We start from the raw sequence: 11,919 nt of genomic DNA on the forward strand, positions 1-11,919 counted from the left end.
ATGACACGCTTCCCTCCTTTGATGAGATGATACGGTCTATGACATCAACATATACACCATTTCAATCCTCAGTTAATTCAGCGCACTGCCGACTGTTTTTATCTGCTTACAGATCGTGGCAACTATTGGACAGGTTAATTAAGGAGCAGCACAAGGTGATTGTAACTTTACACCATTGTATGGTTATTGCATCCAATCGGAGCCCAACTATTCATAATTTTTTGAAACGTTCTCTTCCAATGTCCCCTTTTCAACCTCACCTAATGTGGCCATTCTTAAAGTGAGACCGTGGACAATCAGGTGCATTTATATAGTGCCTTTAACATATGTGGAATGTCCCAAAGTGCTTCACGGGAGCATTATCAGACACAATTTGACACCGGGTTGCATGAGATATCGGGACACTTGGTTAATGAATGTTGGCGGGCTATTGATCTGCCGATGACCCCACAGCCAAGCGGATGCCATGCCCACCTTGCTTACATGTTGTAGCAGAGTGGGTGTCATGTCTGGTTTCCTTCCCCTACCCCAGGGCTACGATCTCAGTGCCCTCTAACTACAAGCATAGCCTGTATAGCCGAGTTACACACTTGCTCAGTGGATGCAATATAGCCACTTTCTAAAACTGCTTGGGATTATTTTACATGAAAGGCATTTTATGAATGAAGGTTGCCACAAACTCATACACTGGGGTTTATTTCTATAAGCTAGCGAACATAATGCAATTAATGACTTCATACTCTTAAGAAACTGGGTCGGCAGGGTGCAGGTTTATGAATGAGCTCCAGCCGACTAGTACAGGTTAATGATCTGGGAAAAGATTAGAATTTAATAGTAACTTCATACCATCCAGGACAAAGCAGCCCGCTGGATCATTACCCCATCCACCACCTTCAACATTCATTCCCTCCACCACTGGCACACTATGGCAACTCACCAAGGCTTCTTTGGCAGCACCTCCCAAACCTACGACCTCTACCACCTAGAAGGACAAGGGCAGCAGGCACATGGGAACACCATCACCTCCATGTTCCCCTCCAAGTGACACACCATCCAAACTTGGAAATATATCGGCCGTTCCTTCGTTGTCGCTAGGTCAAAATCATGGAACTCCCTCCCCAACAGCAGTCACCAAGACCAGCAAGCAACAGGTTAAATTTATTTGGCCCATTTCAGATTTCAACTGCTCAATGTACAGACCCAGCAGTAGCTTAGAAGAGAGAATAGTGGAGAAAGAAAATTGAGAAGACGCAAGGAACTTCAGATTACAAGGACAGGGAGAACAGAAAGGCAACATTTAAAGCAGCAAGTGTTGACAGCAATGTGAAGATGGAGCCAGAACATAGGGGGACAAGTTTGCAGCATTTACACATCCCACTTAAGAGGTTGGTTTCTTCTAATAACAATTTATATAGCACCTTTAATGTAGTAAAATGTCCCAGGGTGCTTCACAGCAGTGCTACAAGACAAAAATTTGACACTGAACCACAAGAAATTGGGGCAGATGACCAATAGCTTGGTCAAAGAGGTAGGTTTTAAGGAGCATCTTAAAAAGGAGGCAGAGGGGTTTATGGGAGAGTTCCAGAGCTTAGGGCTTAGGCAACAGAAGGCATAGCCACCAATGGATGAGTGATTATAATCAGGGATGCTCAAGAGGGCAGAATTAGAGGAGCAGACATCTCGGGGGGTGAGAAGGGAGAGGGTTGTGGGGCTGGAGGAGATTACAGAGATAGGGAGGGGCAAGGCCATGGTGGGATTTATAAACAAGGATGAGAATTTTGAAATCGAGGCGTTGCTTAACCAGGAGCCAGTGTAGGTCAGCGAGCACAGGGGGTGATGGGTGAGCAGGACTTGGTAAAATATCCTGGAATCTCAAACCCGAGCAATGAGCACTAGGACCCTGCAGCACACTATGCAATAGCATTAGTGGGTCAGGCCTGACGCAATTCTTAATCTGACCCAAATGTCTGCACGCAAAAGTTTTAAGTCATATCCTTTGAAGTGGTTGCACAAGAAAGTTAGTAGGTTTTCCACTCCAACTTGATGTGATCGACAGATACTGAGCAGTGCCATCTTAAGTGATAAAATAAAGTAACAGCAAGTTCCAACAGAGGTTCTTTTATTTAAAGTGTACAAACTATACAATAGCACCAAAAGTATCAAAAAGTTATAGGAATTTATATGCAAGTTAATTTGAGTCCATATAGCAGGCTGCTCTGCAGACCTACTGTTCCCAGTTCAGGGTATTGACATGGGCACACAAGTTCGCTCATGTTCATAACTGAAGCATTCTGACTGCAAGAGATAACAAATAGCCCCTGTACAGGACAGAACTAGCTCCAGACTGGTCAACACTGCACTTATTGTTCTGGTTCAAGAAAAAGCTACTTGTGCGCAAAGTTACACTCGTTAACTTAAGAGTGCCGGGCTGATGTCCAGCTTTTAACCTGGTTAATGAACCGACGATCCAATCTTGGCATCAGATCTTTCAACCCAGGAGACATTCCGGCCACCCCACCACCCCCCCCACCACCCTGCCCTGGTTTCTCTTGGCATGTCCCAGCTTCACAGTATCTGTCCATCTGCTTCATTCCCAACACCTTCAGCATTCTTCAACCAACACCTCGCTGGGGCTGTACAGTTTTCGCTTAATGATTCGGAATCGGGGACTGAGTCGCAGGGCTCGCCGGTACCCGGGGGTGAACGAGAGGCCCGAAGTCAAGAGGTCCTGGACTTTGGGCCAAAAGCCCACCTCCAATCTCAGCACCAGGGTGAGCTCGAAGGTGGGGGGCAGGCTGCAGTCCACCACGATGTGGTCCATGGCCCGGCACACCTTGTGGTCCTCCACGTTGAGGTGCAGCACCGCGCCCCGCAACCCGCACGGCTCGCTGGCGGCCAGCCGCAGCAACTCCTCCGCCACCTGGGCGCTCAGCTGGTCCGGGACCAGCAGCTTGAAGCAGCGCAGGGCGCCGCGCTTGGCCTCGGCCAGGCTCTGCTCGATCAGCTGCATCACATCGGCGCACAGGAACTCCTCAAAGGGGTCGTCGTCGACAGATTCGCTGTCCGACTCCAAGCTCCCATAATCTGCAATCACAACAGAGGGGGGGAAAAAAGAGCAGACGTAAGACACAAGAATCAGGAGTAGGCCATACGGCCCCTCGAGCCCACTCCATTCAATATCACAGCTGATCATCAACCTCAACTCCACTTTCCCGCCCGATCCCCATATCCCTTGATTCCCCTAGACCCAAAAATCTATCGATCTCAGCATTGAATATATTCAGAGACTCAGCCTCCACAGCCCTCTGGGGCAGAGAATTCCAAAGATTCACCACCCTCCGAGTGAAGAAATTCCTCCTCGTCTCAGTCCTAAATGGCCGACCCCTTATCCTGAGGCTGTGCCCCCTAGTTCTAGACACTCCAGCCTGGGGGAAAACAACCTCAGCATCTACCCTGTCAATCCCCCCTCAGAATATTGTATGTTTCAATAAGATCACATTTCATTCTTCTAAACTCCAGAGTGTATCAGCCCATTCTACACAATCCATCATAAGACAGCCCTCTCTTCCCAGGAATCAATCTAGGTGAATCTAGATTACAACCAGATCAGCAGGGAATTAACACAGAACAAGAGAAATCAAACTAGCATGGAATGACAGTGAACAGGAGGGGGATATCAAAGTACAATTGATGTATGAAACAGGGGAATTCGATCAGGACTCAAAACTTTTAAGAGGGGGATTTATGAACATGAAATTAACACTAAACAAGACCAGTGCACAAAACAGCAAGGGCATTAAAGATAGATGAGAATTCAGCAGCAAAACAGGAGATGCATTCAATCAGACAAGATACTAAAAAGTAAAAATTATGGATAAAAAAATGTGGAGCAAAGCATTTAAAGAATCTGGAGGAGAGAGGAGAACTTTCTCACTCAGATCTGGACAGCTCTGGAAAGGTGCTAGAAGCTCATTAAAAAAAAATAATTTTAAAACCAAGTTGAACAGGTACTGGAGGATGAGCAACTTATAGGGTCAGGCGATGGACCTAAAGCAGGAGATGTAGGGCTGAGCTCTTTTTAAAAAAAAAAGCCAGCACAGGCACGATGGGCCAAATGAATCATAAAATGGTCACAGCACAGAAAGAGGCCATTCATTCAGCCAAGTCAAACCCACGCCAGTCTGAGCAAGAGCACCTCAGCTAGTCCCACACCCCACAGCCCTGCAATCTTTTTTTTCTCCTTCAGATACTTATCCAATTCCCTTTTGAAAGCCACAACTGAATTGGCCTCCAACAGTGAGGTTTGGAATTGGTACTTAGCACACTGCAGTGACTGACCATCCAGTGACAGTGAGGGAGCTGGGTGCGAACCTGCACTCTCTGCCCCATCACATCAATTATAGAATCATAGCAATTTACAGCACAGGAGGAGGCTATTCGGCCCATCGTGTCTATGCCAGCCAACAAAGAGCTATCCAGCCCAATCCCACTTTCCAGCTCTAGGTCCATAGCCCTGTAAGGTTACTTCAAGTGCACATCCAAGTACTTTTTATTTAAATACCAGGTTTCTGTCACTACCACCCTTTCAGGCAGCAAGTTCCAGACCCCCACCACCCTCTGGGTGAAAAACACTCAACTCCCCTCTGAACCTTCCACCAATTACACCAGCCACCCTGCACCCTCTGCCCCATTGACACCAGACCCCCTGCCCCATTTAACAGACCCCCTGCCCCATTTAACAGACCCTTTGGCCACAGAGATCCACTGCCCCATTGGCCCCAGACCCAATGCCCCATTACCTCAAACCACCTGCCCCATTACCCCAGACCCTTTGGCCCCAAAGATCCACTGCCCCATTACCCCAAACCGCCTGCCCCATTACCCCAGACCCTTTGGCCCCAGAGATCCACTGCCCCATTGGCCCCAGACCCAATGCCCCATTACCCCAAACCCTTTAGCACCAGACACCCACTGCCCCAGACCCCTTGTCCCATTACCCCAGACCCTTTGGCACCAGAGACCCTACCCCATTACCCCTTCCCCCCCCGCACCTACCGCTGTCAGTGTCGAGCTCAGGCGGTCTCGGAGCCGCTTGGTGCTGGGTCTGGGAGCCGCCCGTCAGGTCGGCGAGGGTCTGCAGCAGCTTGCCCCAGGAGGAGGGGGCCAGGGGCAGAGGGGGAGCCGCAACGCGTCCCTGGCACATCTCCCCAGGTCTGGCTCTGTGGCTCTCCGGGACTCGGGACTCGGGACTCGGGCTCTCTGTGTCCGGCTCTGGCTGAGTCCTCGGGACTCGGTCTGTTCGGGGTATCTCGGTCTCCCCGGTTCTCTATCCCTGATCTCGGCTGTTGCGGGAGGCAGTACCGCGCTGCCCGGCTCCGCCGCTCCCTTTTATACTGAGACACCGCCGGGCCCAGCCCCCGCGCCCGGCCCCGCCCACCGCCCCATATAAGGAGCCGCGCTCCATGTAAGGGCGGCCGTTTCGCTACACCGACCAATGAGCGCGCTGGGCACGTCCCGCACGTTCCATGGCGAGGCCCCGCCCTCTGCCTGTGTCCCGGGGACAAGTTGTTCCAGAACAACACGCAGAGCCAGAACAACATGTAGATGCAGTCCCAGAGCCAGAGCAACACCCAGAGCAGAGCCAGAACCCTGCTCCCCTTCATCTGTAGTACACACACAGCAATGGAACAACACCCAGAGCCAGAACAACACCCAGAGCAGAGCCAGAGCAACACCAGAGCCAGAGCAACACCCAGAGCAGAGCCAGAACCCTGCTCCCCTTCATCTGTAGTACACACACAGCAAAGGAACAACACCCAGAGCCAGAACAACACCCAGAGCAGAGCCAGAGCAACACCAGAGCCAGAGCAACACCCAGAGCAGAGCCAGAACCCTGCTCCCCTTCATCTGTAGTGCACACACAGCAAAGGAACAACACCCAGAGCCAGAACAACACCCAGAGCAGAGCCAGAGCCAGAACAACACCCAGAGCCAGTGCCAGAACAACACCCAGAGCAGAGCCAGAGCCAGAACAACACCCAGAGCCAGAACCCTGCTCCCCTTTATCTGTAGTACACACACAGCAAAGGAACAACACCCAGAGCCAGAGCCATAACCCTGCTCTCCTTATCCGCAGTACACACAGAGCAAAGAAACAACACCCAGAGCCAGTGCCAAAACAACACCCAGAGCAGAGCCAGAGCCAGAACAACACCCAGAGCCAGAGCAGAGCCAGAGCCAGAACCCTGCTCCCTTCCACCCGCAGCCACACAAAGCAAAGCTCACTTTTGCAGACACAACCCCCTCCCCTTTCAATGTTCTCCACAGATGCTGCCTGAACTTTTGCAGCATTTTTTTTTGTGAATGTGTATCTTTTGTTTCCTACACTTCAAAAAGTTCCTCATCAGCTGCAAAGTGCTTCAGAAAGAAAGACTTGCATTCATGTAGTGCCTCTCACGACCATCAGACATCGCAATAACAAAAGCAAGATACTGCGGATGCTGAAATCTGGAATAAAAACAGAAAATGCTGGAAATATTCAGTGGGTCAGGCAGCATCTGTGAAGTGAAACAGAGTTAACGTTTCAGGTCGATGACCCTTCGTCCGAACCGGACGTCTCAAAGCGCTTTACAGCCAATGAAGTACTTTTGGAGTGTAGTCACTGTTGTAATGTAGCAGCCAACTTGCACACAGCGAGCTCCCACACACAGCAATGTGATAATGACCCAGATAATCTGTTTTTAGTGATGTTGATTGAGAGATAGGTATTGGCCTAGGACACCGGGGATAACTCCCCTGCTCTTCAAAATTATGCCATGAGATCTTTTACGTCCACCTGAGAGAGCAGGCGGGGCCTCGGTTTAACATCTCATCCGAAAGGCGGCACCTCCAACAGTCCAGCACTCCCTCAGCACTGCACTGGGAGTGTCAGCCTAGATTTTTATGCTGCAGTGGGACTTGAACCCACAACCTTCTGACTCCCAGGCAAAAGTGCTGCCCACTGAGCCACGACTAATACTGAAGGGTATTAGCAGGGATACCAAAAGATTAATCAAAGAGATGGATTTTAAGGAGGATGCTAAAGTGTCAGCTATGGCTCAGTGGATACATTGATGCTCTGAGTCGGAAGTGGTTCAAGTCCCACTGAGCCCAAAAGATCCCATGGCACTATTTCAAACAAGAGCAGGGGAGTTATCCCCGGTGCCCTGGGCCAATATTTATCCCTTAACCAACATCACTAAAAAACAGATTAAATGGTCATTATCACATTGCTGTTTGTGGGAGCTTGCTGTGCGCAAATTGGCTGCCGCATTTCCCACATTACAACAGTGACTACACTTTGTTGGGTACAAAGCGCTTTGGGATGTCCTGTGGTCGTGAACGGCGCTATACAAATGCAATTCTTTCTTTCTTATCTGCAGTGCTTGTGATTTTGTGCTTTGGTCTGGGCTGGGAGCCAGCAGCAGAGAAAACAATTTGTGTGAGTGAGAGAGTGAGAGACAGATTGAGCACCAAGTCCCTGGCACCCCGCCAGCAAGGGCAGGGTTGTGTTTGGCACGTCATTAATCAGTCCAGTTCAGTACAGTATGCTTTCCCTAAGGGGTTGGGGGGGGTTACAGAAACCTTCAAAACGTAATCTGCATGGTAATGTCAAAGTGATGTGAAGCAGATGTCCAGGAGCTGGGGGAAGGGGAAAAGGTTGATTCACAATTTTTAAATGCTTTTTATTTTTTCCACATAAAGAAAGGCTAAATGTCACCAGCCTCCACGATCTGTTCTAATAGGAATACAAAATCAAAATACTGCCGTGCTGAAATCTGGAATAAATACAGCAATCATCGTCATAGGCAGTCCCTCGGAATCGAGGAAGACTTGCTTCCATTCCAAACATGAGTCCTTAGGTGGCTGAACAGTCCAATACGAGAGCCACAGTTCCTGTCACAAGTGGGACAGATAGTCGTTGAGGGAAAGGGTGGGTGGGACAGGTTTGCCACACAATCTTTCCGCTGCCTGCGCTTGGTTTCTGCGTGCTCTCGGCGATGAGTCTCGAGGTGCTCAGCGCCCTCCCGAATGCACTTCCTCCACTTGGGGCGGTCTTTGGCCAGGGACTCCCAGGTGTAGGTGGGGATGTTGCATTTTATCAGGGAGGCTTTGAGGATGTCCTTGTAACGTTTCCTCTGCCCACCTGGGGCTCGCTTGCCGTGAAGGAGTTCCGAGTAGAGCTTTGGGAGTCTTTGGGGCTTTAGTAATGCCCGCCCTCCTGTATGGCTTGGAGACATGGACCATGTACAGTAGACGCTGGCGAAATACCACCAACGATGTCTCCGCAAGATCCTGCAAATCCCCTGGGAGGACAGATGCACCAACGTTAGCGTCCTCGACCAGGCCAACATCCCCAGCATTGAAGCACTGACCACATATGATCAGCTCCGCTGGGCAGACCACATTGTTCGCATCCCAGACACGAGACTCCCAAAAAACTGAAAATGCTGGAAATCTCAGAAGGTCAGGCAGCATCTGTGGAGAGAGAAACAGAGTTAACATTTCGGGTGGACCCAAAATGTTAACTCTGCTTTCTCTCTACAAAGACTGGATCGATTAGACTTATATTCACTGGAATTTAGAAGAATGAGAGGGGATCTCAGAGAAACATGCCGGCATTGGACAGGTTAGATGCAGGAAGAATGTTTCTGATGTTGGGGAAGTCCAGAACCAGGGGTCACAGTCTAAGGATGAGGGGTAAGCCATTTAGGACCGAGATGAGGAGAAACTTCTTCACTCAGAGAATTTTGAACCTGTGGAATTCTCTACCACAGAAAGTTGTTGAGGCCAGTTCGTTAGATATATTCAAAAGGGAGTTAGATGTGGCCCTTACGGCTAAAGGGATCAAGGGGTATGGAGAGAAAGCAGGTATCGGGTACTGAAGTTGCATGATCAGCCATGATACTATTGAATGTTGGTGGATGCTCGAAGGGCTGAATGGCCTACTCCTGCACCTATTTTCTATGTTTCTATGCTGCTTGACCTGCTCAGATTTCCAACATTTCTTGTTTCTGTTCTAATAGGATTTGCAACTGAGTTGCATTTTAAAATCAGTTATAGTTCAGAAATGCTGCCAACACATCAGTGTTCTTGATCAGGCCAACATCCCCAGCATCAAAGCACTGGCCACACTCGACCAACTCTGTTCACATTATCCACATGCCCAACACAAGACTCCCAAAGCAAGCGCTCTATTCGGAGCTCCGACACGGCAAGCGAATCCTTGGCCAAAGACTACCCTAAGTGGAGGAAGAGCATCTGAGAGGGCGATGAGCACCTCGAGTCTTATCGCCGAGAACATGCAGAAAACAAGCGCAGGTAGCGGAGGAGCGTGCGGCAAACCAGACTCCCCACCCACCCTTTCCTTCAACCACTGTCTGTCCCACCTGTGACAAGAGACTGTAATTCCCATATTGGACTGTACACCAAGCTCATGGTCTACAGGGCTGTAGTAATACCCACCCTCCTGTATGGATCTGAGGCATGGACGATGTACAGAAGGCACCTCAAGTCGCTGGAGATATATCGCCAGCAAATCCCCTGGGAGGACAGATGCACCAACATCATTGTCCTCGTCCAGGCTAACAGCCCCAGTATTGAAGCACTGACCACACTCAATCAGCTTCGCTGGGCAGGCCACACAGTTCTCATGCCAGATATGAGACTCCAGAAGCAAATGCTTTATGTAGAGCTCCTTCATGGCAAATGAGCCAAAGCTGGGCAGCGGAAACGCTACAAGGACACCCTCAAAGCCTCCCTGGTAAAGTGCGACATCAACACTGACACCTGGGAGACCCTGGCCGCAGACCGCCCGAGGTGGAGAAAGTGCACCCGGGAGGGCGTTGAGTTCTTCGAGTCTCAACGCAAAGAGCGTGAAGAGGTCAGGCGCAGGCAGCGGAAGGAGCGCACGGCAAACCAGCCCCACCCACCCCTTCCCTCAACGAATGTCTGTCCCACCTGTAACAAAGTCTGTGGCTCTCGTATCGGACTGTTCAGCCACCAGAGAACTCACTTTGGGAGTGGAAGCAAGTCTTCCTCGATTCCGAGGGACGGCCTATGATGATGACGACAGCCTTTTGAAGTACAGTCACTGTTGAATACATTGACTATATCCTACAGCAGGTTTAACATCTCGTCCAAAAGACAGCACCTCCAAAAGTGCAGCATTCCCTCAGCACTGCACTGGAATGTCTGTCCGCTTGGCTGGATGCAAAAGATCCCATGGCACTACTGGAAGAGAGCTGGTGAGGTCTCCCCAGTGTCCTGGCCAAAATTTATCCCTCGATCAACATCACTAAAAACAATGCACCTCAACTCCCCTCTAAACTTTCTACCAATTACTTTAAATCTATGCCCCTTGGTTGTTGACCCCTCTGCTAGGGGAAATTGGTCCTTCCTATCCACTCTATCCAGGCCTCTCATAATTTTATACACTTCAATAAGGTCTCCCTCAGCCTCCTCTGTTCCAAAAAAAACAACCCCAGCCTATCCAATTTTTCCTCATAACTAAAATTTTACAGTCCAGGCAACATACTCGTAAATCTTCTCTGTACCCGCTCTAGTGCAATCACATCTTTCCTGTAATGTAACACAAGTTGTATTTATATAGCGCCTTTAACATAGTAAAACGTCCCAAGGCACTTCACAGGAGTATTATAACAACATAAGAAATAGGAGCAGGAGTAGACCACCTGGCCCCTCGAGCCTGCTCCGCCATTTAATAAGATCATGGCTGATTTGATCATGGACTCAGCTCCACTTCCCTGCCTGCTCCCCGTACCCCTTTATTTCCTTATCGCTGAAAAATCTGCCTATCTCCGCCTTAAATATATTCAATGACCCAGCCTCCACAGCTCTCTGGGGCAGAGAATTCCACAGATTTACAACCCTCTGAGAGAATAAATTCCTCTTCATCTCAGTTTTAAATGTGCGGCCCCTTATTCTGAGACTATGTCCCTAGTTTTAGTTTCCCCTATGTGTGGAAATATCCTCTCTGCATCCACCTTGTTGAGCCCCCTCATTATCCAAGTCATTAATATAGATTGTAAATAGTTGGGGCCCCAGCACCGATTCCTGCGGCACCCCACTAATTACTGGTTGCCAACGGGAAAATGACTCGTTTTCTGTTAGTTAGCCAATCCTCTATCCATACTAATATATTAGCCCCAACCCCGTGAGCTCTTATCTTGTGCAGTAACCTTTTATGTGGCACCTTATCGAATGCCTTCTGGAAAGCCAAATATACCACATCCACTGGTTCCCCCTTATCCACCCTGCTCGTTACATCCTCAAAGAACTCCAGGAAATTTGTCAAATGTGATTTCCCTTTCATAAAATCATGCTGACTCTGCTTGATCGCATTATGCTTTTCCAAATGTCCCGCTACTGTTTCCCTAATAATGGACTTCAGCATTTTTCCAGCGACAGATATTAGGCTAACTGGTCTATAGTTTCCTGCTTTTTGTCTGTCTCCTTTTTTAAGACAAAAAATTTGAAAATATGATTTTGTATACACTCTATATGGGGTACAATATTTACTTATATAGATATGTATAATAGATGAACTATAAATATGAAGTATGCATAAACTGATTTCCCTATAATAATATAAATTAGAAAACAGAATGCATGGCTTCTTCCAATCTGAAACTGAACTGCAATGAATTATCATTCAGCCTTGCTTTCTTATCTGATCTGATGCAAATCTTGGAACAATGATGTAATTGTTTCATCGGCCATTTCACGCTGTATGATTCCAGAGCCAGATTGGGTCCTGACTGTTACATGTCACACAGACACTTCTGAAACTAACTTACAACAAAAATTATTGATCCTACTTTATCTCCTGCAGATTTATAATCTACCTTAAATAAGCAT

General features: G+C 48.7%; 1 protein-coding gene across 1 annotated transcript; it reads right to left on the bottom strand.

Annotated features, from left to right (window-relative positions):
- Positions 1–2,102: 2,102 nt before the first annotated feature.
- Positions 2,103–5,364, bottom strand: ddit4 (DNA-damage-inducible transcript 4). Its single transcript, XM_070865567.1, has 2 exons — positions 5,056–5,364; positions 2,103–3,084 (listed from the first exon to the last, which is right to left on the bottom strand). The coding sequence occupies exons 1-2, from the start codon at positions 5,201–5,203 to the stop codon at positions 2,603–2,605; spliced, it is 630 nt and encodes a 209-aa protein (XP_070721668.1). The 5' UTR covers positions 5,204–5,364; the 3' UTR covers positions 2,103–2,602.
- Between the last annotated feature and the right edge of the window lie 6,555 nt (positions 5,365–11,919).

Source organism: Pristiophorus japonicus, chromosome 22 (genome assembly GCF_044704955.1).
Source record: "Pristiophorus japonicus isolate sPriJap1 chromosome 22, sPriJap1.hap1, whole genome shotgun sequence".
Taxonomy (NCBI): Eukaryota; Metazoa; Chordata; class Chondrichthyes; family Pristiophoridae; genus Pristiophorus; species Pristiophorus japonicus.